The sequence below is a fragment of the Colobus angolensis genome, unplaced genomic scaffold, assembly GCF_000951035.1.
Source record: "Colobus angolensis palliatus isolate OR3802 unplaced genomic scaffold, Cang.pa_1.0 Scaffold98, whole genome shotgun sequence".
Lineage (NCBI taxonomy): Eukaryota > Metazoa > Chordata > Mammalia > Primates > Cercopithecidae > Colobus > Colobus angolensis.
Genome location: NW_012123820.1, coordinates 1,578,831 through 1,602,901, shown reverse-complemented (window position 1 = coordinate 1,602,901; position 24,071 = coordinate 1,578,831). Strand labels below are relative to the sequence as shown.

The following is a 24,071-nucleotide window of genomic DNA, read 5'->3' as shown; positions in this document are numbered from 1 at the left end:
AATAAAACTTACAAGAAATGGAATTGATACATTTATCCCTAGGAACACAACAGTTGCTCACAGGATCATTCAATAAACATTTGCTGAATACCCATTATGAGTGGAGCTAACATCTGACTTTTCTTTTAGGTGTTTTTTAAAGCTGGGTTTCTGGGCCAACTGGAAGCAATGAGAGATGAGAGACTATCTAAAGTCTTCACATTGTTCCAAGCCAGAGCACAGGGCAAACTGATGCGAATCAAATTCCAGAAGATTCTGGAAGAAAGGTATTATATGCCCACCCTGCACCCCCACTGCTAGGGTAATAGTGTGCCTCAACCAGTGCAACTAATCTCATTGCCTTATAGTAGGTCAAGAGCTGCCTTCTCTGGTTAGGCTGGGTCTTAAACATTTTTAAATCATGATATAACAAAAAGACAGAGTGCAAAGGGTTTTTATTGCCCTATTCAACCAAGTATAGGCATAATTCAGGTATTTCTTGCCATGCTTTCAGGCTTCCCTTTGAGAGAGATTTTTATATTCTGAGAAGTCTGGATCTCTGAGAGTGGTATGACTCACAATTTATATCAGAAGCAGACCTGGAAAGGTTTGCATATATCCCACAGCCAACTCTGTGGGGAAGTATGCTTCAAAGACTGAGGTGTTCTGACCCCTTTGTTACGTCCCGTGGGTCAGAAACTCTGGCTCTTGTTGACATGTAATCATAACTTTCTTACTTTATTTCAGACAGGTTCACTAGGGACATTTATCACCATGCTTGTACATTCTTAGGCATTGGTTTTGTCTATTGTTTAATAGAATCATGGAAAGCAAGCTAGCAAAATCTCCAAACAAAGGGACTGTGAGCAAGGGATGCTGAAGCTGTATTTATTTTTTCCTTAGCATATATTGTCTTCTGAAGAGAAGTCTACAGATCTTGGTGTAACTTGTTTAATTGACAATTTGTTAATTCTGTTTTTTCTCAAGAGAAAATTATTATTACATGATGATGTCAAAGACAACAGAGAGACGACTCTTAAGGGTCTTCTGTGACTCTCATATAGTGGTCAGTGTGGTATGGGAGTTTGGGGGTCAGGAAACATGGCTTCTAGAACCAGTTGTGTAAACTTGGGTAAGATTCTTAATTTCTCTATAGTTTATTTTCTTAATGTCTAAAGTGAAACCTTTATGATCCATTCTCTCTAAATCGTGACTTAAAAATTACTTTGAAAGATCGCAAGCAAATAAAAAATACAAAAAATACTATAATATATACTCATGGAGTCATCATGAAGGCATTTCAATTCTTAACATTATTAATTTTTTATTTTTGTAGAAACAGGGTTTCCCTATGTTGCCCAGGCTGGTCTCGAACTCCTGGGTTCAACAATCCTCTTGCCTCAGCCTCCCAAAGTGCTGAGATTATAGGCATGGGCCATGGCACCCAGCCAACTCTTAACATTTTTTTTCTGTAATTGCTAACAACATTTTAAAAAGTTAACATACATAGTTGAAGCCCTCATATAGTTCTGCTGTAATCCAAGTCTTACCTTTTCCTTTTCAGACCTTGAGTTTGTGTCTCTCATTCCATGTTTTATATATGTCATATAAAAGTATGTTTTCATACCTTTGCTTACTTGATATGTAGATATCCTTAAAATGTGACATGATTTTACATGTGCTTAGTCTTCATGTAAATAATATTTTGTATATATTGGCCTGAAGTTTGTCTTTTATATTCAGTATTATTCTTTGAAATATATCAGTGTTAATGAATCTAGGGCTAGCTTATTGATTTTAACTGCTGTATAGTATTCCATTATATAAATATATCATAATTTATTTATCCATTTTCCAGCTAATGTAAATTTGTTATTTCCTTTGTTTTTTTGCCATTAACTTCTGCAGTGACATTTTTGTAAATGTCTCCCCATTCATATATATGAGAGTTTCTTGAGGGCATCATTACTCAAAATACTCCATTTTCTGGTAACAGTTTGTGGATAGCAGCTGGTCTGAGGCACACACTTTGAGTGGCACTTCTCTAGGGCATGAATTAATAATAGGTTTTAGGTCACACACAACTTCAACTTTGCAAGATGTTGCCAAATTGCTTCTAATATACCATACTCTCCACCAGCAATGTATGAGAGTCCCGTTGTCCCATGTTCTCACCCACCTGTGGTATATCAGCCTTTAAAAACTTTTGTCAAATGTCTTCATATTTCTGACTTTGGGGAAAGCTATCATTTCCCTTTAAAGAATGATGTTCAGTGTAGTTTTTTTTGTTTGTTTGTTTTTTTTTTTGTAGAAATGACTTATTGTATGAAGGACATTCCTTCTATTTTATTTTGTTAAGCATTTTTATCAGGAAATTATTTAATCATTTATCTGCATCTATTGAAACAATCACGTAGTTTTTCTGAATTAATCTACAAATGTGTGGAAATATATTAACAGATTTTTTAAAAAGTTAAACTTACTTTGGTTAAGAAATATTTTCATACATTGATGGGTTTGATTGTAATATCACCATGAGATGTTTCATCAATATTCATGGATAAGATTGGCCTATAATTTTCATCTGCTGTGTTATCTGAATTTGAATCAAGGTTATCCTAACCTCATAAACAGTTGAAGAATGTTTTCTCTCTTCAAAACATGAACCAGTTTATAACTGGTCTTTGAATCTTTGGTAGGCATTGCCAATAAAATAATCTGGATCTGGTGGTTCTTTTGTGATAGGTTTTATAATTATAATTTTGATTCAATTTATTTATTGGTTACATGTCTAATGAGATATTTTCTTCTTGAATTAGTGCAGGAAAGCTTTCTTTTATTAAAAAAGAAATTTTACATTTCTTTTGAATTTTTCAATTTGATCGATTTATTTTATTTTATTTTAGTTTAGTTTTTGAGACAGAGTCTCTCTCTATCGCCCAGGCTGGAGGGCAGTGGCATGATATTAGGTCACTGCAACCTCTGCCTCCCTGGTTCAAGTGATTCTTGTGTCTCAGCCTCTTGAGTAGCTGGGATTAAAGGCGTGTGTCTTCACACCTGGCCAAATGTTGTATTTTTAGTAGAGATAAGGTTTCACCATTTTGACCAGGCTGGTCTCAAACTCTTGGCTTCAAGTTAACTGCCTGCCTTGGCCTCCCAAAGTATTGGGATTACAGGCGTGAGCCACTATACCTGGCCTTATTATTTTTAAATCTCTACTGTATCTATATTATATTCCTAGAGCATAATCCTGAACTATTTATATTTCTAGAGTATTATTATTCCTAGTATTGTTTTCTTGTGCCTTCTTTCCTTTTTCTTGACCATTCATACCACATCTTTATTTAGTCTATTTAATAAACCACTTAAACTTTTTTCTAGATCATTAATTTCTGATCTTACCTTTATTCTTTCTTTTCTTCTACTTTGTGTTTATTCTTTTTCCTTTTTCCAACTTTATTCAGTTGAATATATGGTGTATAATCTGATGTTTTGATATATGTAGGTATTGTGAAATGATTACCACAATCAAACTGATTAATCCTCACTTTACAAAGTTGTCTTTTGTGTGTAGTGAGAGCATTTAAGGTCTACTCTCTTAGCAAATTTCCAGTATACAACACAGAATTAGTAACTGTGGTTACCATACTGTATATTAGATCCTCAGAACTTACTCATCCTGCGTAACTGAAACGTTGTGTCCTTTGAGCAACATCTCCTCATTTTCCCTATGGCCTGGCTGCTGGTAACCACCATTCCACCCTCTACTTCCGTGATTGACTTTTTTAATATCCCACATATAAGTGAGATCATGTCATATTTGTCTTTGTGTGCCTGGCTTATTATACTTAGCATAATGTCCTCTAGGTTAACCCATGTTGTCAAAAATGACAACGTTTTCTTTTTTAAGGTTGAATAATATTTCATTATATATTTATGCCACACTTTCTTTATTTGTCAATGAACACTTAGGTTGATTCCATATCTTGGCTATTGCGAATAATACTATAATGAACATGACAGTACAGATATGTCTTCAAAATTCTAATTTCCTTAGTGTTTTAGGATTGATAGATCCTATGGTAATTCCATTTTTAATTTTTTGAGGAGCCTTCGTACTGTTTTTCCATAATGGCTGTACCAATTTACATTCCCATCAACAGTGTACAAGGGTTCCCTTTTCCCACATACCTGCCAACCCTTATCTTTTGTCTTTATTAATAGCCGTTCTAACAGGTGTGAGGTAATATCTCATTGTGGTTTTGATTTGTATTTCCCCGATAATTAGTGATGTTCAATATTTTTGCATATACTATAGGCCATTTGTAGTCTTTTGAGAAATGTCTATCAGGTCATTGCTGATTTTTAATGGGGTTGTTTTCATGCTATACAGTTGAATTCCTCATATATTTTGAATATTATCCCTTTATTGCTTGTATAGTTTGCAGATATTTTCCCCCATTCCATAGGTTGTCTTCTCCTTTTTGATAGTTTCTTTTGCTGTGCAAAAGCTTTTTAGTTTGATGTAATCCCATTGTCTATTTTTGCTTGTGTTGCCTTTGATTTTGGGGTCACATTAAAAAAAATTGTTGGCAATTTATTGACTAATGTCAATAAACTTTTTCTCCAAGTGTTCTTCTGGTAATTTTACAGTTACAGATCTTAAATTTAAGTCTTTAGTTCCTTTTGAGTTCATATTTGTATATGGTGTGAGATGAGGATCCACTTACTCTTCTGCATGTGGACATCTAATTTACTAACACCATTTATTGAAAAGACTGTCCTTTCCATACTGTGTGTTTTTGGCAACTTTATTGAAGATCAATTGACCATAAATGCATAGATTGATTTATGGGATCTCCGATCTGTTCCATTGGACTATATGTTTGTTTTTATGCCAATACTTTGCTGTTTTCTTTGCTATAGTTTGTAGAGTATTTTGAAATTAGGTAATGTGATTCTTCCAGCGTTGTTTCTATTGTTTTGGCTGTTTGAAGTCTTTTGTGGTTTCATATAAATTTTAGGAATTTTTTCCTAGTTCTGTAAAAAATACCATTGGAATTTTGAAAGGGTTTGCATTGAATCTGTAGATATCTTTGGGGACTATGGACTTTTAACCAAAAAACCCTGTATTCTTCCAATTCATGAACACAAGATATTTTTGCATTTGTTTGTGTCTTCAATTTCTTTTTTAATGTTTTATAATTTTCAACATGCAGATCTTTGACCTCCTTGGTAAGTTTTATTCCTATCTATTTTATTTTATTTTATTTTTTGATGCTATTATGAATTGACTTCTTTTTTGGATAGTCGGTTGTTAGTATATAGAAATATTACTAATTTTTTATGTTTTTTTATCCTGCAAGTTTACAAATGTATTAATTCTAGTTTTTGGTGGTTTTTAGTGTTTTCTATATGAGACAGTTTAACTTCTTTGTTTCTAATTTGAATGACTTTTGTTTCCTCTTTAGGCTGATTACTCTGGTTAGGACTTTCAGTACTATATTGAAAAAAACTATAGAGAGTGAGCATTCTTGTCCTGTTCCTGACCTTAGAGGAAAAGCTTTCAGTTTTCAGTTTTTCGCCATTAAGTATGATGTTAGCTGTGCGCTTGTCATATATGGCGTTTATTATGTTGAGGTACCTTCCTTCTATAGCTACGTTGTTGAGAATTTTTATGATGGATGAATGGATGGATATTAAATCTTGTCAAATATAAAGATATTTATATCATCTTGATGAATTGACCCATTTGTCATTATGTAATAACTTTCTTTATCTCTTGTTACAGTTTTTGACTTATATTTATTTTATCTGATATAACTATAGCTGTTCCTGCTCTTTTTCAATTTCCATTTGCATGGAATATCTTTTTCCATTTCTCACTGTCAACCTGTGTATGTTCTCAAAGCTAAAGTGTGTCTCTTGTTGGCAGCATATAGTTGGGTTTGGTTTTTCTATTCGTTTGGCCACTCTGTCTTTTGATTGGTGAACTTATTTCATTTATATTTAAAGTAATTGTTAATAGATACAGACTTACTACTACCATTTTCTTAATTGTTTTGTGACTTTAAAAAATTGTTTGTTTCTTCTGTCTTCCTTTGTGATGTGATAATATTTTGTAATGCTAGGTATTTATTCCTTTCTTTTATCTTCTGTATGTTTACTAGAAGTTTTTTCTTTGTGTTTACCATGAGGCTTACATAAAACATCTTGTAGTTACATGTTTATCTTAAGCTGACAGACCTCTTATTTTTAAGCTGGCAATGGTTTAACTTCAACTACATATAAAAACTCTTCATTTTAACTTATCTTATCCCCACATTTTATGTTACTTATGTCACAATTTAATATTTTTAATATTGTATATCTATTAATCCATTATTGTAGCTACAGTTATTTTAAATAATTTTGTACATTAACTAATATTAGAGTAAAAGGTGATTTATGCACCATTATTACAGTATTATTCTGAATTTGACTATATGCTTGTCTTTTCAGTGAGTTTTACACTTTTATATATATTTGTGTGGTTAGTTAGCATCCTTTTGTTTCAACTTGAAGAACTCCCTTTAGCATTTCTTGTAAGGCAAGTAGTGATGATAAACTCCCACAGCTTTTATTTGTGTGGCAGTCTTTATCTCTCCATTTCTGAAAGGCAGCCTTGCTGGATACAGTATTTCTGGTTGATGCTTTTTAGTTTTTGTTTTCTTTTAGCACTTTGATTCTATCACACCACTCTCTTCTGGTCTGCAAGGTTTTGCTGAGAAATCTGCTCATAGTCTCAGGAGTGTTTCATTATATGTGACAAGTTACTTTTGTTTTGCTGCATTCGAAACTCTTTGACTTTTGAGAATTTCATTATAATGTGCATTGGTGAAGATCTCTTTATATTTGATCTACTTGAGGTTCTTTGGACTTAATGAATCTAGTTGTTCGTTTTCCTCTCCAGATTTAAAAGCTTTCTGTCATTGTTTCTTTAAATAAGCTTTCTGTTTCTTTCTCTTTCTCTGCTCCTTCAGTGACTCCCATAATGTGTATATTGGTAAGCTAGACGATATCCTGTAAGTGCTGTAGGCATTCTTCATTCTTTTCATTTGTTTTTCCTTTTTGTTCCTCTAAATGAGTAATTTCAAACAACTTGTCTTTGAGCTTACTGATTCTTCCCCTTGATTGCATTTATACTTTCCATGGAATTTTTCAGTCTAGTCATTGTGTTCTTCAATTCCAGAATTTCTGTGTGGTTCTTTTTTATGGTTTTTATTTCCTTGTTGAACTTCTCCTTTTGTTCATGTATTATTTTTCTCACTTTGTTTAGTTGTTCTCTTGTAGCTCACTAAACTTTTTTTTAAGATCATTGTTGTTGGGGTCCGCGTGTTTCCTAAACAAAGGAATGAACACACAAGACAACACAAGACAAGACAAACATGGCGGCCGCCCCGAATGGCGCGCTCTGCTTTATTTTATATAGTCATTTGTGGAATGTTGCCAAGTCACAAGACACATTGTTGTTTTTCTGACCTTTCCCTGACTTTTTGGATTTTCAAGATGTTTACACATAAACAAGCCCCCAGGGTGTGCTGTTTGCAGCTGGCTTCTATCGGGAACGCCCTGCTTCGTTTGCAAGAGCAGGACTTATCGGGAACTTCTCGTTTGCGAGCACGTAGTCCTCTACACATTGTTTTGAATTCTTTGTCAGCAATTCATAGATCTCCATTTAGGGTGGGTTTCTAGGGGGTTTGTTTCATTCTTTTTATTCTGTTGTGTGTTCCTGATTCTTCATGATTATTACAGCTTTGCAGAAGTGTCTGTACATTTAGAAGAAACAGTAGTCCCCCTCCTCCATATTTATGCCCTGGCTTTGACTGGGCAAGATCTTCACCAGACATCTTGGCCAGAGATTTTAGGCCTTTGTCCCTAACTGCTCCAGGTGTCCAGTTTGTTTGTGTATTTGTTTCAGAAACCTGTAATTTCTTGCTTTCTCCAGTGTCTGATTTTGTTAGTTTGTAGATCTCCATTTTTTTAGGGGTGGTTACTGGTGCTTTGTTTTGTTCCTTTGGTGGTGTCATATTTTTTTGATTATTCCTGATCCTTGTGGCCTTACATTAGTGTTTGTGCATTTGAAGTAGTACATCTTTTAGTCTTTATAGGGTGGCTTCAACAGGAAAACCTCTTTAGCAGTAAGCTTGGTCAGGGATTCTGGGCAGCCCAGCTGGCAGTGTCCACTGGCAGGATTGCTGCTGGAGTCTTGGGGCATGATGGCCTGGCAGCAGTTTCAGTGCACATTCAGGCCCAATTCCTGGGTCCATAAAGACTAGCTTGGAGGCTGTATACACTAGGTCTTGGATCCACATGGGCAAGCCTTAGTGTCTAAGTCCATGGTAGTGGACTTAGTGAGGGTATACCTGGATCCTGGGGCCATGAGAGTCAGTCTGTGGTTAGGATCTACTGGAACACCCTTACTGACTGGGTCCATGGGGATAATTCTGGGGCCTGGGTCTGTGGGGACTGGACTGATTATCAGGATGGTCCTGGAGTCTGGGTCATTGGCAGTCTGGGGCTACATGTCTGGACTGGCATTGGGGCAGGCCTGGAACTCGAGATTGTAAGGGCCATCCTGGAGTCTGGAGCTGTGGGGGTTTGTTCTTTTCTCCATTCACTACTTTTTTTCTCCAGTGTTTCTAATAACCTGCTTAATTTTTCCACTGAGTATTTGATTTCAACTGCTATATTTTTTAGTTTTAGGCATTTTATTTGGTCTTATTTCAAATCTGTGTGTCCTTTTATCAGAGTGGTTCATTGTTTCTAAAGGTCTTTCCTTTTTATCTTTGACAATAATTTTTTTTTTTTTTTTGAGATGGAGTCTTGCTCTGACGCACAGGCTGGAGTGCAGTGGTGTGATCTCGGCTCGCTGCAAGCTCTGCCTCCCAGGTTCATGCCATTCTCCTGCCTCAGCCTCCCCAGTAGCTGGGACTACAGGTGCCTGCCACCACACCTGGCTAAGTTTTTGTAATTTTAGTAGAGATGGGGTTTCACCATGGTCTCATTCTCCTGACCTCGTGATCCACCCACCTCGGCCTCCCAAAGTGCTGGGATTACAAGTGTGAGCCACCGTGCCTGGTCAATAATTTTTAACATAATTATTTGATAGTCTCCATCAGATAGTACAATTATCTGAAAATCTTGGGGGTTTCATCAAACTTTTTATTATATGTGCTCAACTTCATTTTCCTATATGTGTTTTGTAACTTTGGATTGTAACCCCTCTTCAGGGTGCCTCATGTAGGGGAACTTCTGGTGCTTGGGTTTAAGGTGTTTTTTTTTCAATGTAATTTTGCATTTTCCTACTCCAAGGGTTGAAAAGGTATTTATTATCAGAATAAAAAAATCATTGTTCTAATTTATTGGATATTTCTGTACCATTCAGGCAGTATAATTTAAACCTTAAATAATTCAGTGGTACTGGATTATCAAAAAAAATCTGAAGTAGAATTTGTCTTCACTCATACCAAATCAGATGTACTTTAATTTGATATCTCTCTTTGCTGGTAGGTGAATTTTTCAGTCCTCCTTTTTATTAAGGGTAAGATTCTTTGAAGGTTTGTGCCTTGCCTTTTTATCCACGTGAATATGAAAATACAGACTCTTACAATACTAAGACTTGTTTCCTCCTTCCTTAAAGATGGCCAAGCTATGCATGCATTCACTTATTGTTCAAGTTTTTGGTGCCTTCTATATGTCTTACTCTCTTTAGGTTCAGCTCTCATTCAAAGAATGTTTGTGATGGGAACATTTTTAGGATATCTAGTCCATAATACTGCTAACCCCAGATATCCCTTGGAGAGTTTTTGCCAGAATCAAGTGAAAGTCCAGATATAAAAGTGCTTTGAAGACTAATAAGAATTTTTTATGACTCCTAAAAAGAGGTGTTTATTGAGGATTTTAATTTGGGAACTAATTCTCCTATAGTCAGGGCTAACTTGCTTTTCTTTCTTCTCTCTTGATTTAGGGATGCACTCATTTTGATACAATGGAACATAAGAGCTTTCATGGCTGTGAAGAACTGGGCCTGGATGAGGCTCTTCTTCAAGATCAAGCCTCTTGTTAAATCTTCAGAAATAGGAGAAGAAATAGCTGGACTGAAGGAAGAGTGTGCACAATTACAGAAAGCCTTGGAGAAATCAGAGTTTCAGAGGGAGGAACTGAAAGCAAAGCAAGTATCCCTCACTCAGGAAAAAAATGACCTGATTCTTCAGCTTCAGGCTGTGAGTAGCCACACCATTTGTTCTTTAAATCAAGTTTTTAATTAGACTTCCTTGTTAATCAGGCAATGTTGACACGGAAAAAAAAAAAATAGATGCATGTGCTTTTCAAATACCAAAGGATTTTATAAAACCAAAGACAATGAAAACAAGGAGATACCCTGTTTCATAGTGAAGTGATTTCATTGGCAGGATGTCTTTTAAAAAGGGACAAATTATCAGATGGATTTTTACTGTATAATAGCACATCATGGAGGCCGGGAAGCTCTGGGTCTTAATTTAAAGTTTGTATGTAGCCCACGACCCATTAGCAAATCAGCAGACAGGATTTTAGTAGGTCCCAAGAAAAGCTTGACTGAGATCTTCAGGAATGTTGCAATGTGCTTCTAGTCAGATATCCTGATTTTGGTCTCCCTACTTCCCCTTCCTGGGTCCAAATCAACATTACTAATGAGTAGAGTTTTTAAAAGAGTTCTTAACCTTGACTTTGTATCAAAGTCATTTGTGAAACATTAAAAAAAAAATAAAGATGCCTAGACTCCACTCTCAGATATTTTGATTAAGCAGACTCTGTGTAGGTCCAAATAATCTCTGTGAGTGACACTGATATCCAGTCCAGATTAAGAACCATTGTCTTTAAAAAAGCATCATGTCGCTTCCCGGGTGAGCAACCCTCAGATCATATAATACGTACATTTTTAGACTCCAAACCCCTGGTTTTGGCATTCAAGCCTCTGTCTACAGTATGATGCTAATGTGTTATTACTCACTGTCTTTCATGTTACTCCTCCCTAGCCACCTGGACTACTGTGATCCCAAAACAGCCCAAAGGGCCAGGATGAAATTTTAACCACCTTTATAATACTTTCTTCTCTACTTAGCACAGTGTTAAGTTGAAAAATTCTGTGTTCAAATATAATTTTTCTTGCTTTTTAAATAAGAAACAACAGTTTTTCTTATTTTTAAACTTTACCAAAAACGGAGAAAATTTAGTACTTTCAGACTGACACAAGTTATTCTTTTATTATTATTACTCTTCAATATTTTGAAGCTGTATTATCTACCAGCATGCCAACAGGCTGTATTTTAGGTAAGACTTTACACCCAAACTCGCATTTCTGATACATATTTAACATAGCAGTGATTCTACAACTTCAGTGTATACCAGTCTTACCTGGTATGCTTGTTAAAAATACAAATTCCTGGGCCCCATTTCAAATCTACTGTAAGAACTGTAAGAATCAGAATTTGTAAAATATTTTGGCTTAGGGAAGAGGTAACTTTGGTTGAGACCAGGCCTCCCAGTTTCTATCATTCTTCCTACTGACGGAAAGTAGCCAGTGCTACCTGGGTTGATGCGGGAGATAGAAATGGACCCAGCTTGTGTAGGGCATGGTAGACAAAAGCTTGAGGTGCATGTCAAAGATCATCGTGGGGAGCATGGGAAACACATGGAAGCGAACTCCAGAGCAAACCCAAGAAGGCTGAGATGAGTTCAGATTGTAACTGTGATTAAGAAGTTGACAGAGCTATCATTATATATTATTATATATAATATCTATTTTATGATTATTTATTTCAAGGGAGAAAGCTAAACACAAAATAATCAAAAAAAAAAAAAGAAATATTTTGAAATCCTTCTTTGCTTAGTCAAAATTCCACTAGAAATGAGTGACCCCGTTCCAATTAACATTGTGAGTATGTCAGAAAGCTGCCATTGGAATAGGAATCTTCCTACTGCTAAACTGCCACACCATTGCTCAGTCAGCCCCCAAATCCTGCTGTCATGTTTAATGAAGAGATCAATGATGGTCGATTGGACTGTCCTCTTTGTTCAGTGGTGGTGACAGGTCTTGTATACAGGCTGAATGGAATGCAGCAAAAACTGTTCTGCTTGTCAATCTGGGGTGAACTAAGATAAAGTGTCCCCATTATTTCCCATAATAATTGGAAGCTTCTCTGATTTGCATTCACCATTCCTAAATGTCCTGATACTTCTTTTTTATTTAGCCCCTGTTTTGGGATTTTCAGGGAAGTTGTACATTTATTATTCCATACCTCTCTCCATCTGTGCCTCTTTGAGCCCCGTTTGCTGGGTAGGCAGCCATTCTCCAGTCAGGAGCTACTCAGAGGCCAATAGCCTGGATTTTTACCTCCCCCTAGACCCTACTCTTGATCTGATTAGCAGACACAAGTTAAGTGAGGCAAATGGATCATTAATACATTGCCCAAACTGGCATGTTGTGAAGGATGGTTGAGGTCTAGAGATGGAAGATGAAAATGTATATAAAGTTATATTACAGCAAGACCAACAACAATTAAGAACTTGCTTATGAAGAAGAGGTTTTATTCAGCCTCTAAAGAAGACAAGTTAGAGGGGCTTAAAGTTATGAAAGGTGCTCTGTAGTAAAAACCCCCTTTACTTTTTACTTGACCCATAACACACTTTTTACTTGACCCATAACACAGGAACAATGGGTTACCCAATAAGAGCTGGAGGCAGTGCCTGTGCAAGGATAAAGGAAAGAGTACTATATGCTCTTTGTGTAACTTCGTACTATCAGAATCATTGAGGCAAAAATTTTAGTTGGAAATAACAGTGAAATCTAGTTAGTGACTTGCAAATAAACTTATGAATTCTAAATTTAGCCTATGAATTTAAAAAACATATAACTCAGCTCAATTTATTAGAAGAGATGTATATTAAACACATACATCCGTGCACCTGTAATAGTTATAGTGCAATATTCTGAGGGAACTCTGCTTTCTTAAAAGATGATTTTTTGAGCAGTTATCTACCTCAAACTCTATGCCCGCATGGATGTTTCCAGAAGCTGTGGTTTAAGCAGCACACCACTGATTTTTGGAGGCATGCTGGCTCCTTTAGGCCACCAGGATTCTATTAAGTGCTTTAGAAGAGGTAATCTAATCTACTGAATTGGCCTGAGAGATCGAAAGCACCTCCAAACACAAGCAACTTCTCCACTTCTCAGTGATCGGATCAGGGACCTGGGAATATTATTGCAGCTGTTTAGGAAAGGTAGGTGAAAGTGCTGGGCAGAGGGCAGGCAATTATCTCTTTGCTATGTGTTAAGCAGCATTTTCGCCTAGCTGATAAATTACTTCCAGCTGTTGGCAACAATTTTCTCCTCATCATGGCAGGAGCAAGAGACACTGGCAAATGTTGAAGAGCAGTGCGAGTGGCTGATTAAATCCAAGATCCAGCTGGAGGCCAGAGTAAAAGAGCTGTCGGAGAGGGTGGAGGAAGAAGAGGAGATAAATTCTGAGCTGACTGCCAGGGGGCGGAAACTCGAAGATGAATGTTCGGAGTTGAAGAAAGAAATCGATGACTTGGAAACAATGTTGGTGAAGTCAGAGAAGGAGAAACGTACTACAGAGCACAAGGTACTTTTTCCATAATGTTAGTTTAGAATGCCTAGCAGCCAGAATTCCACTCTCAAATCAGGTTTTGGTATCTGACTTGCTCTATTTAAGTTAATTAACACAGTGGCCTGCAACTTTACAGCATTGAGAGTCAGAACTGGCACAAAATATAGGGTCTGATAAACTATGCTGTCCCAATTCAGATTTCCCGTTTGAACTTATGGAACCTTATTTAACTTCCCAAATGAAACATTTTCATTTATTCCAATCCTATTGCATCTGAACTCTATAATAGAGTAAAATGGTTTCATGGGGCCTGTAAGAACCCTTTTTTTTTTTTTTTGGAAGAAGAGTGAGTATGATATGGTTTGCTAAAAGATAATTCGGGATGTGCCTGAGTCCCCAGCTGTGTCATTGATTTGGAGTTTGACCTTGAAGATGTCACTTTAATTCTAGTTAAGGGCTTTCGTGTTTTGTTTGTTTTGGCTGAGAGTTTGTTTGAGGGTTTTAACTTGCGCATCTGTGTGTAGATTGAGGACAGTGAGGAGTCTGCATCAAGACTCTGATACAGTCTCCAAAGTGACACTGTAATTTTGGCAGGCTATTAAATAGCACTCTTATTTTTATTGATTCCCTTTCATAAAAAGCACATGGGCCTGATACAGTCAACTTCCATGTTTGCATATTTTATCAGCTGGAACCCTTCTTTAACTGCCATTTTTTTGGGATACTGAGGCACAACGCGATCGGTACATGCCATGACTCCTCAAAAGAAATCGCAATTGCTTTTAGTGTTGTTACTGTTAATAATGTTAAATAATTATGAATAATGTTAATTATTTACTCATATTAATGTTTAAACAGAATACTCCATTTCCTGACCATGACAGATAACGGATCATTTTTGTGGGAGAAAAACTAAATTTAGCTTTAGAAAGTGTATCAGGAACTTGGCTAAATACAGCTCTTTATGACATTAGATACCTCATGTGTTGTTCTGGACGACAAAAGGAGATGATCCTCAGTGTTATGCCCAACTTTCCAGCAGTGGCTTTAATGAAGCTGTCATCTTCTTCCCACAGGTCAAGAACCTGACTGAGGAAGTGGAGTTTCTAAATGAGGATATCAGCAAACTTAACAGAGCAGCCAAAGTTGTGCAGGAGGCCCATCAGCAGACCCTAGATGACCTGCACATGGAGGAGGAGAAGCTCAGCAGCCTGGGCAAAGCAAATCTGAAGCTGGAACAGCAAGTTGTTGAGGTCAGTAACGGTGTATCTGGTTAGTTAGCTATCTGTCTACATATATACATAACTCCAGTTTTTAATTCATTAATTTATCTTGACAGTTTCAGGAAAACCATGCTACTAGGTTACTACTAACCTAGTAGCATGGTTTTCCTGATTATTGAGAATAAAAGGGTTTTTTTTATACACAAAACCACGACAGTATAAGAGAGGTCTCTGCATACAATCTGTCAGTTTTTAAATGCAACTTTCATTCAACCCTGGACGATAGGAAAAGAACAGTAAGATGAATGGTAAAGGGTTATCACTCTAGGTGACTGGCTTTCCCCGTATCTCCCACGGAACCTGGTATTTTGTCCCACAGATATGCCGGTACTTTGTTTGACACTGGTGTTGAAGGATTCATTTTAAAGGCTATGTGTGTTTCCAGTGGTGTGCTGAGATTTATTTATGGTTGAAAGATATGTGAGGCACAAGCTGTGTTCTACCTACACTATTGGAAATTACTTTTAAGATTCTAGAGATGATGCCCCTGTTTTGCCTCTAAATGCTCTGTGAAATAAAACTGTTTCACACCAGTTTCAATATGTGGGTTCATAATTCTTCCTTTTTCCCACCCCAGCTGACATAGTGTATGCTATGCATTTATACTCACAGTAGTCCCCACTTTTATAAAGTGTAGCCTTTATAAAATTGTTGACAAGGGTGGTTAGGTCTTTTTTTTTTTTTTCCTTGTCTGCTGCTCTTTCTTCCTGCCTCTGTATAAGTTTCTTCTATTACTTATTCGTTGTGTTATATTTCTTCCTATTTCCACTAATTGCATATCTCACAAAGCCTCAGCATAAGGATTTTTGGGTGTTTATATATGTGCGTGTATATGCACATCACACACACCTGCCCAACACCCACACACCCACACATTTATTCTCTCCTGGTGTCTTAGTCCATTCAGGCTGCTATAGTAAAATACCATAAACTGGGGGGCAAATAAATAGCAGTTTATTTCCTACAGTTCCGGAGACTGGGAAGTCTGCAATCAAAGTACCAGCAGACTTGGTGTCTAGTGAGGACACATTTCCTGGTTTATGGAGGGTGACTTCTCCTTGTGTCCTCACATGGCAGAAGGAACAAGGAAGCTCTCCAGGTTCTCTTTTATAAGGACTAATTCCATTCATGGAGGCTCCACCTTCATGCCCTCATCCCTTCCTAAAGGGCCCACCTCCCAACACCATTGCACTGGGGATCAGGATTTCAGCGTATGAATTTGGCGGGGACACAGGCTTTCAATCCCCAGAACTTAGTGTTCATCTACTTTCTGATTTTACGTATATCCTTTCCAGAATTTCTCCCTCCCTCCCAATTTGAATTTCATCTCTTTGGCTGGTTACAGAGCGTATCTTCCATTGTTTTAAAGTAAACATATCAATAAATAAAAAGCCATATTGTGACTGTTATCTAGTTTCCTGGAAAATTAACCTCTATATAATTCCTGGCAATACTAATCCATACAAAACTGGAATGTTCTGATGGAGAACATTTAGTGAGGAACCAGAATATGACGTTATGAACTAGAAGAGGGTACCAAGGTGGTGACGGGGCTTAAAAATCATGCCATGTGAGAATGTGTTTGAATGGGCCAGTGATGCCTAGGGTTATTCCAGATTATTAAGGATGATCATGCAGAAACTGATTTGCTTGGTGTTGCTCCAGGGAGCAAAGCTTGTGCTTGTGGATAGAATTTACAGGGAATATTTTGGCTTCTTATGAAGAAGCACTTCCAAGTAAATGGACTTATCCACCCGTGAAATGAGCTGCCATGTGAAGAAGTGAGCTTCCTATCATTGGAAAGAGATCAATCAAGGGCTCACTGGCCATTTCTTGTTGGTTCCTTCCCTAAGACAGAACTCATATTCTATAATTTCTAAAGTTTTCTTCCATCCCTGTGATTTCTGGATTCTTTTGTTAACCTATTGACATATGCAATATTTATTTGGAAATATCTGTGTTACTGGGCATCATTTATAGAATTTGTGCTTGTGTCTTTCTTTTTCCAGAAGGTAAGTGGTTGCTGAACACATCTAGTGAAGTATAAACTCTACCTATTTATTTGACTAAATAGTGTCTCCTTTTGTCAGCTTGAGGGTGCCCTTGAGCAGGAGAGAAAAGCGAGAATTAACTGTGAAAGGGAACTGCACAAACTGGAGGGCGATTTAAAGCTGAATCAGGAAAGTATGGAGAACCTGGAAAGCAGCCAGCGACACCTGGCAGAAGAGCTGAGGAAGTAAGCCACCTTTCTGTTGACATGAGATTCTTGGAGACCTTATATTAGAAGGAACAGCTTTCTTGTTTCATTTATCCTTAGGACTCCAGGGCCAGATAGCTCAAGACCCAAGGCAAGGATAACAAACCTAGGAAATGATTTTTTTTTTCTTTTCTGGACTTTATTTTATAGTTGTAAAGAGACTAAATGCATAATCTGGAAGGACGTAAGGACGTAAGGAAGAAAGTATCTGACTAGCAAATGAGAAAGAATGGTGTAAGGTATATGAGATGTAAACTATTGGGAACTTGCAGCTGTAAGTCAAAAAAATAACAATGACTCTCTTTTTTACTCATGAGACCAATGGCATAAAATGTAAAAAAAAAAAAAAATCCTCTTGTGAAGGATACTCTCTGATTACTTAAATAATACATGTTTGTCAGACATAACTTAATATTTACATAGGAATTTTGGTGAAATAATTTACTATATAAATATTAAACCTTAAAATCTAAAACAAGCCATGAAAATGGTCAAAATTAGGGAACTTTCAACTCATTTGGATTCCTTACACCCCAAGGAACTCGGAGCAAGACGGCGCTCTCAGTTTAGTTCTGTTAGTCAGTGACATGGGTTTTCTCACCTTCTCCCTTTTGTCATCTTCCTCTGTTTAACTAGACTTTTTTTTTCTCTTAAGCATTAGGGTTACATTTATTTAGATTATACCAAATAAGAGAGGAAAACAGTGAGGATGAAGAGTAAGATAGGTCACGTTGCCGAGGTGGGTGGATCATGAGGTCAAGAGATTGAGACCATCCTGGGCAACATGGTGAAACCCCATCTCTACGAAAAATACAAAAATTAGCGGGGCGTGGTGGCAGGCACCTGTAGTCCCAGCTACTTGGGAGGCTGAGGCAGGAGAATCGCTTGAACCCAGGAGGCGGAGGTTGCAGTGAGCCGAGATCGTGGCACTGCACTCCAGCCTGGCGACAGAGCGAGACTCTGTCTCAAAAAAGGCCACATTAGGGATGATAGTATATCAGTGGTTGAGGCCCACAGTGAAAGAGGGAAGAGAGTCCATTGACCAGCTGTGAGCGTCTGGCTTTCTTGTTGGTATATACATATGTGCTATTATACATGCTCTTGGTGAAGCTTGACTCATATTCTGCTAATAAGTTACTGGGCTTAATAGGTGTTTAGAATGATGAAACAAGTGACCTTATGAATGGCATGGAATAATTAAAACAAAATGATGATAGAGTTCCCTTAGCATTCAGTTGTGAAGATTGTGCTTCAGTACAAATGATAACCAGCAAAGTGTAAATGATACTCTATGTCATGTAGGCCACAGGTCGAGAGTTTTAGCATTTTAGAAATCCATATTTTTAAAAAGTTGTAACTTTATTAAAAAACTTTTCCCCTAAATAGACCTATGTATATTTGAAACAATAAGTGATAAAGGTGGCATTTCAAATTAACAATGACAAGAGATGTAGTAAATGGTATTGGAATTATTGGCTATTAATTTCTTGAGGTGAGAGAAATTGCTACCTCATACAATTTATACACACAAACTTCAGTTGCACTAATGAACTCAATGTCAAAACAAAGCCATAAAACCATTGGAAGATGCCACATTATTCACAATAGCCAATATGTAGAAACAACCTAAATATTCACCGATGTATAAATGGATAAAGAAAATGTGGGGTGTGTGTGTGTATGTGTGTGTGTGTGTGTGTATATGTTTATATATATACACATACATACATATACACAAAAACCTATTGAAATAAAAAATAAAATTTTAAAAATGAAAAAACCCCCAAACACACACACACACATATTCATACATACATCTGTATACATATATACACACATATAAAATATACATTCACAATGGACTATTATTGAGCCTTGAAAAGAAACCCCTGCCATGTGCAACAACGTGGATGAATTTGGAGGACATTATACTAAGGGAAATAAGCCAGTCACAAAAAGGAAAAAGACTGCATGATTCCACCAATAGAGGTATCTAAAATAATCAAATTCATAGAAACGAATTCATAGAACAGTGCTTGCCAAGGGCTGGGAGGAGGGAGAAATAATGGAGAGCTGCTGTTCAATGAGTATAAAGTTGGTTATATAAGATGATTAAGTTCTAGAGATCTGCTTTACAACATTTTGCCTGTAGTTAACAATACTACATTTTGTACTTAAAAATTTAAGAGTAGAGCTCAGGTTAAGTGTTCTTACCACAACTTAAAAAAAATTAGAATAAAATATAGTCAATAAGTCTTAGGAAATTGACAGGCTAAATCTTCTTGAGCAAGTCACAAAAAGCCAAAGACAAAAGGGAGACATTGATATATTTGACATCAAAATTTTAAACATGTGGCAAATGCCAATACAAATAAAATGGTGACAGGTTATAAAGTGAGAGAAAAATTTGTAACAAATATAAAAAATGTCAAGAATCCAAGGAAAATCTATAACTCAATAATTAGATGACCACACCTAATAGAAAAATGGGCAAATAACACAAACAGGCAGTCCATTTGGTTTATTGACCATTTAAAGATACTAATAGTTGACAAGATGCAGTCATTACTAGTAAGTGAGGGCATTGCAAATAAAACAATGAAATAGTAATCTATTTTCTAAGAAAATTTCAGAAGTCTGATATTAAGAATAAATGTAGAGAAGCAATGATCTCACACTGTTAGTGAAGAGCAAGGGACAGGGCTATCTTATTTTTCAGCACTTACCTATACATTGCCCAGCAATTTCCTGCTCAGTATCCACTCTAGAGAAACACTCTCATGTATACAAGGGGCATGGTTATGAATGTTGTGATTTGTAAAAGCAAAATATTAAGGAAAACCTAAGTGCTTATTGTGAAATTCACAAACTAAGGAATGTCTAAATTGTGAAATACTATGCCATAGTTAATTTTTAAATGGAGTACTCTGTGTAGGCTTGTGTAGAAAAATATATTATTGAATTAATAATAATATAATAATTATCTTAAAATATAATAGCTTAAGATTTTTAAGCTTAATATATTGATAAGAATAAATTCTCAGGCTGGGTGTGGTGACTCATGCTTGTAATCTCAGCACATTGGGAGGCGGAGGCAGGCAGATCACCTGAGGTCAGGAGTTCAAGACCAGCCTGGCCAACATGGAGAAACCCTGTCTCTACTAAAAATACAAAATTAGTCAGACGTGGTGGCACGTGCCTGTAATCTCAGCTGCTCAGAAGGCTGAGGCAGGAGAATTGCTTGAACCTAAGAGGCAGAGGTTGCACTGAGCCGAGATTGTACCATTGCACTCCAGCCTGGGCAACAAGAGTGAAACTCAAAAAAAAAAAAAATAACATTCTCAATTCAATAATATATTTAAAAAATTAAATATAACAATATTTAATATTAAATACATATTTAATATATTATAAATGCTATTCTTATCAATATCTCAATGAATAATATATTAATACCAATCAAGTTGTTAATCTGTACATGCAAATGTATGTGATATTCTATCACAGTAAGGAAAATGAAACAGCTACATGTACACATGTAAGCACAAACATATGTCAGTACTTAAATTTCTGGGAGGATTTACACTATATGGATAATGGTAGTTTCCTCTAGTGGGAAAGCAGGGATTGGGTATGACTTTAGTTTATTTTCACATTGCTGATAAAGACATACCTACAACTAGGTAATTTACACAGGAAAAAGGGTTTAATGTACTTACACTTCCACATGTCTCAGGAGGCCTCACAATCAAGGCAGAAGACAAGGAGTAGCAAGTCACATCTTATATGGATGACAGCAGGCAAAAACAGAACTTGTGTAGGGGGACTCCTCTTTATAAAACCATCAGATCTCGTGAGACTTATTCACTATCATGGGAACAGCATGGGAAAGACTTGCCCCATGATTCAATTACCTCCCACAGGGTCCCTCCCACAACACATGGAAATTCAAGATGAGATTTGGGTGGGGACACAGCCAAACCATATAATTCTGCCCCTGGTCCCTCCCAAATCTCATGTCCTCACATTTCAAAACCAATCATGCCTTCCCCACAGTCCCCTAAAGTCTTCACTCATTTCAGCTTTAACTCAAAAGTCCACAGTCCAAAGTCTTATCCGCAAGAAGGCAAGGCCCTTCTGCTTATGAGCCTGTAAAATCAAAAGCAAGTTAGTTATTTCCTAGACACAATGGGGGTATAGGCATTGGGTAAATACAGCCATTCCAAATGGGAGAAATTGGCCAAAACAAAGGGGCTACAGGCCCCATCCAAGTCTGAAATCCAGCAGAGCAGTCAAATCCTAAAGCTCCAAAATGATCTCCATGTCTCACATCCAGGGCACACTGATGCAAGAGGTAGGTTCCCACCGTCTTGGTCAGCTCCTCCCCTGTGGCTTTGCAGGGTAAAGCCTCCTTCCCAGCTGCCTTCACCGGCTGGTGTTGAGTGTCTGTGGCTTTTCCAGGTGCATGGTACAAGCTGATAGTAGATCTAACATTCTGGTGTCTGGAGGACAGTGGCCCTCTTCTTACAGCTCCACTAGGCAGTGCCCCAGAAGGGACTCTGTGTGGGGACCCTGACCCCACATTTCCCTTCCACACTGCTCTAGCAAAGGTTCTCCATAAGGGCCCTACTCCTGCAGCAAACTTCTGCTTGGGCATCCAGGCATTTCCACATTTCTGAAATTTAGGTGGAAGTTCCCAAACCCCAATTCATAACTTCTGTGTGCTTGTAGGCTCCACACCAGGTGGAAGTTGCCAAGGCTTGGGGCTTGCACCCTCTGAAGCCATGACCCAAGCTCTATGTTGGCCCCTTTCAGCCATGACTGGAGCAGCTGGGACGCAGGGCACCAAGTCCCTAGGCTGCACACAGCACGGGGATCCTGGGCCCAGCCCACGAAACCAATTTTTCCTCCTAGGCCTCTAGGCCTGTGATGGGAGGGTCTGTAGCGAAGACCACTGACATGGCCTGGAGACATTTTCCCAGTTGTCTTGGGGATTAACATTTGGTTCCTTGTTACTTATGCAAATTTCTGCAGCTGGCTTGAATTTTTTCTCAGAAAATGGGATTTTTCTTTTCTATCACATTGTCAGGCTGCACATTTTCCAAACTTTTATGTTCTGCTTTCCTTATAAAACTGAATGCAGGCAGGGTGCGGTGGCTCACGCCTATAATCCTAGCACTCTGGGAGGCCGAGGCGGGCAGATTGCCTGAGCTCAGGAGTTAGAGACCAGCCTGGGCAACACAGTGAAACCCTTCATCTACTAAAAGACAAAAAATTAGCTGGGCATGGTGGCATGAGCCTGTAGTCCCAGCTACTTGGGAGGCTGAGGCAGGAGAATTGCTTGAACCTCGGAGGTGGAGGTTGCAGTGAGCCAAGATTGTGCCACTGCAATCCAGCCTGGGTGACAGAGCAAGACTCAGTCTCAAAAACAAACAAACAAAACACCAAAAAAAAACAAAACTGAATGCATTTAACAGCACCCAAGTCACCTGTTGAATGCTTTGCTGCTTAGAAATTCCTGCTGTCAGATACCCTAAATCATCTCTCTCAAATTTAAAGTTACACAAATTTCTAGGGCAGAGGCAAAATGCCACCAGTTTCTTTGCTAAAACATAACAAGAACCACTTTTGCTTTGGTTCTCAGCAAGTTCCTCATCTCCATCTGAGACTGCCTCAGCTACGATTTCATTATCCATTTCATTATCAGCATTTTGGTTGAAGCTATTCAACAAATCTCTAGGGAGTTCCAAACTTTCCCCCATTTTTCTTTCTTCTTCTGAGCCCTACAAACTGTTCCAACCTCTGCCTGTTACCCAGTTCCAAAGTCGCTTCCACATTTTCGGGTATCTTTTCATCAATGCCCCACCTACTGGTACCAATTTACTATATTAGTCCATTTTCACACTGCTGATAGAGAGTTACCTGAGACTGGGTGATTTATACAAGAAAAAGGGTTTAACAGACTTACAGTTCCACATGGCTGGGGAGGTCTCACAATCACAGTGAGAGGCAAGGAGGAGCAAGGCACATCTAAAATGGATGGTGCAGGCAAAAAGAGAGAACTTGTACAGGAGAACTCCTCTTTATAACACCATTAGATCTTGTGAGACTTATTCACTACCACAAGAACAGCATGGGAAAGACATGTCCCCATGATTCAATTACCTCCCACTGGATCCCCCTACAACATGTGGAAATTCAAGATGAGATTCAGGTGTGGACATAGACAAACCATATCAGGTATCATAGCCAAGAAAACTTCAGATGTAGGCATAATCATTGAAGTTTTAAAATGAGAATGAATTATTGTATTATATCTATAATTAAAAAAATATTTAAACAAAATGGTATTTTTACTTTTGGTTAAAGCTTGGTTGTGTTTTTTATTGATTTATAATAGTTGTACATGTTTTTGGAGTGCATGTGCTATTTTGATACCTGTATACAATGTACAATGAGTAAACCAGGGTAATTGGGATATCTATCACCTCAAACATCTATCTTTTCTTTGTGTTAGGAATATTACAATTCTAACTACTTTAAACAAAATGTTATTATTCTGAACAATTGTATTTGATATCTTCTTCTAAACAGAAAAGAATTAGAAAACAGTCAGATGAATTCAAAAGTGGAGAATGAGAAAGGCCTGGTAGCTCAGCTTCAGAAGATGGTTAAAGAGCTTCAGGTAATCAATTATCAAATATGCCTGTGTACTTATATTTAGATCCATGGGTGATGACTCGTGGGTCAATGACAAATTCTCTGCCAAGGTATTCATATCCTTAGCCAATCACAGGCAGAGGCAGAAAATAACAGTGGTTAAGAAGGGAAATTGTGGCATTCCACAGATGGATTTAAGCTTAAATTTCCTTGTAAGAATAATATAAATGAATAGCTAAT

The 24,071-nt window shown here is 37.5% G+C and overlaps 1 protein-coding gene across 1 annotated transcript in view; it reads left to right on the top strand.

The window, feature by feature from the left end:
- Positions 1-24,071, top strand: part of MYH15 (myosin, heavy chain 15) — a 136,620-nt gene that overhangs the window by 65,025 nt on the left and 47,524 nt on the right. Inside the window, 6 exon segments of the mRNA XM_011932807.1 lie at positions 130-266; positions 9,989-10,244; positions 13,404-13,646; positions 14,708-14,884; positions 17,005-17,150; positions 23,766-23,856. Coding sequence (XP_011788197.1) covers positions 130-266; positions 9,989-10,244; positions 13,404-13,646; positions 14,708-14,884; positions 17,005-17,150; positions 23,766-23,856 — 1,050 coding nt within the window.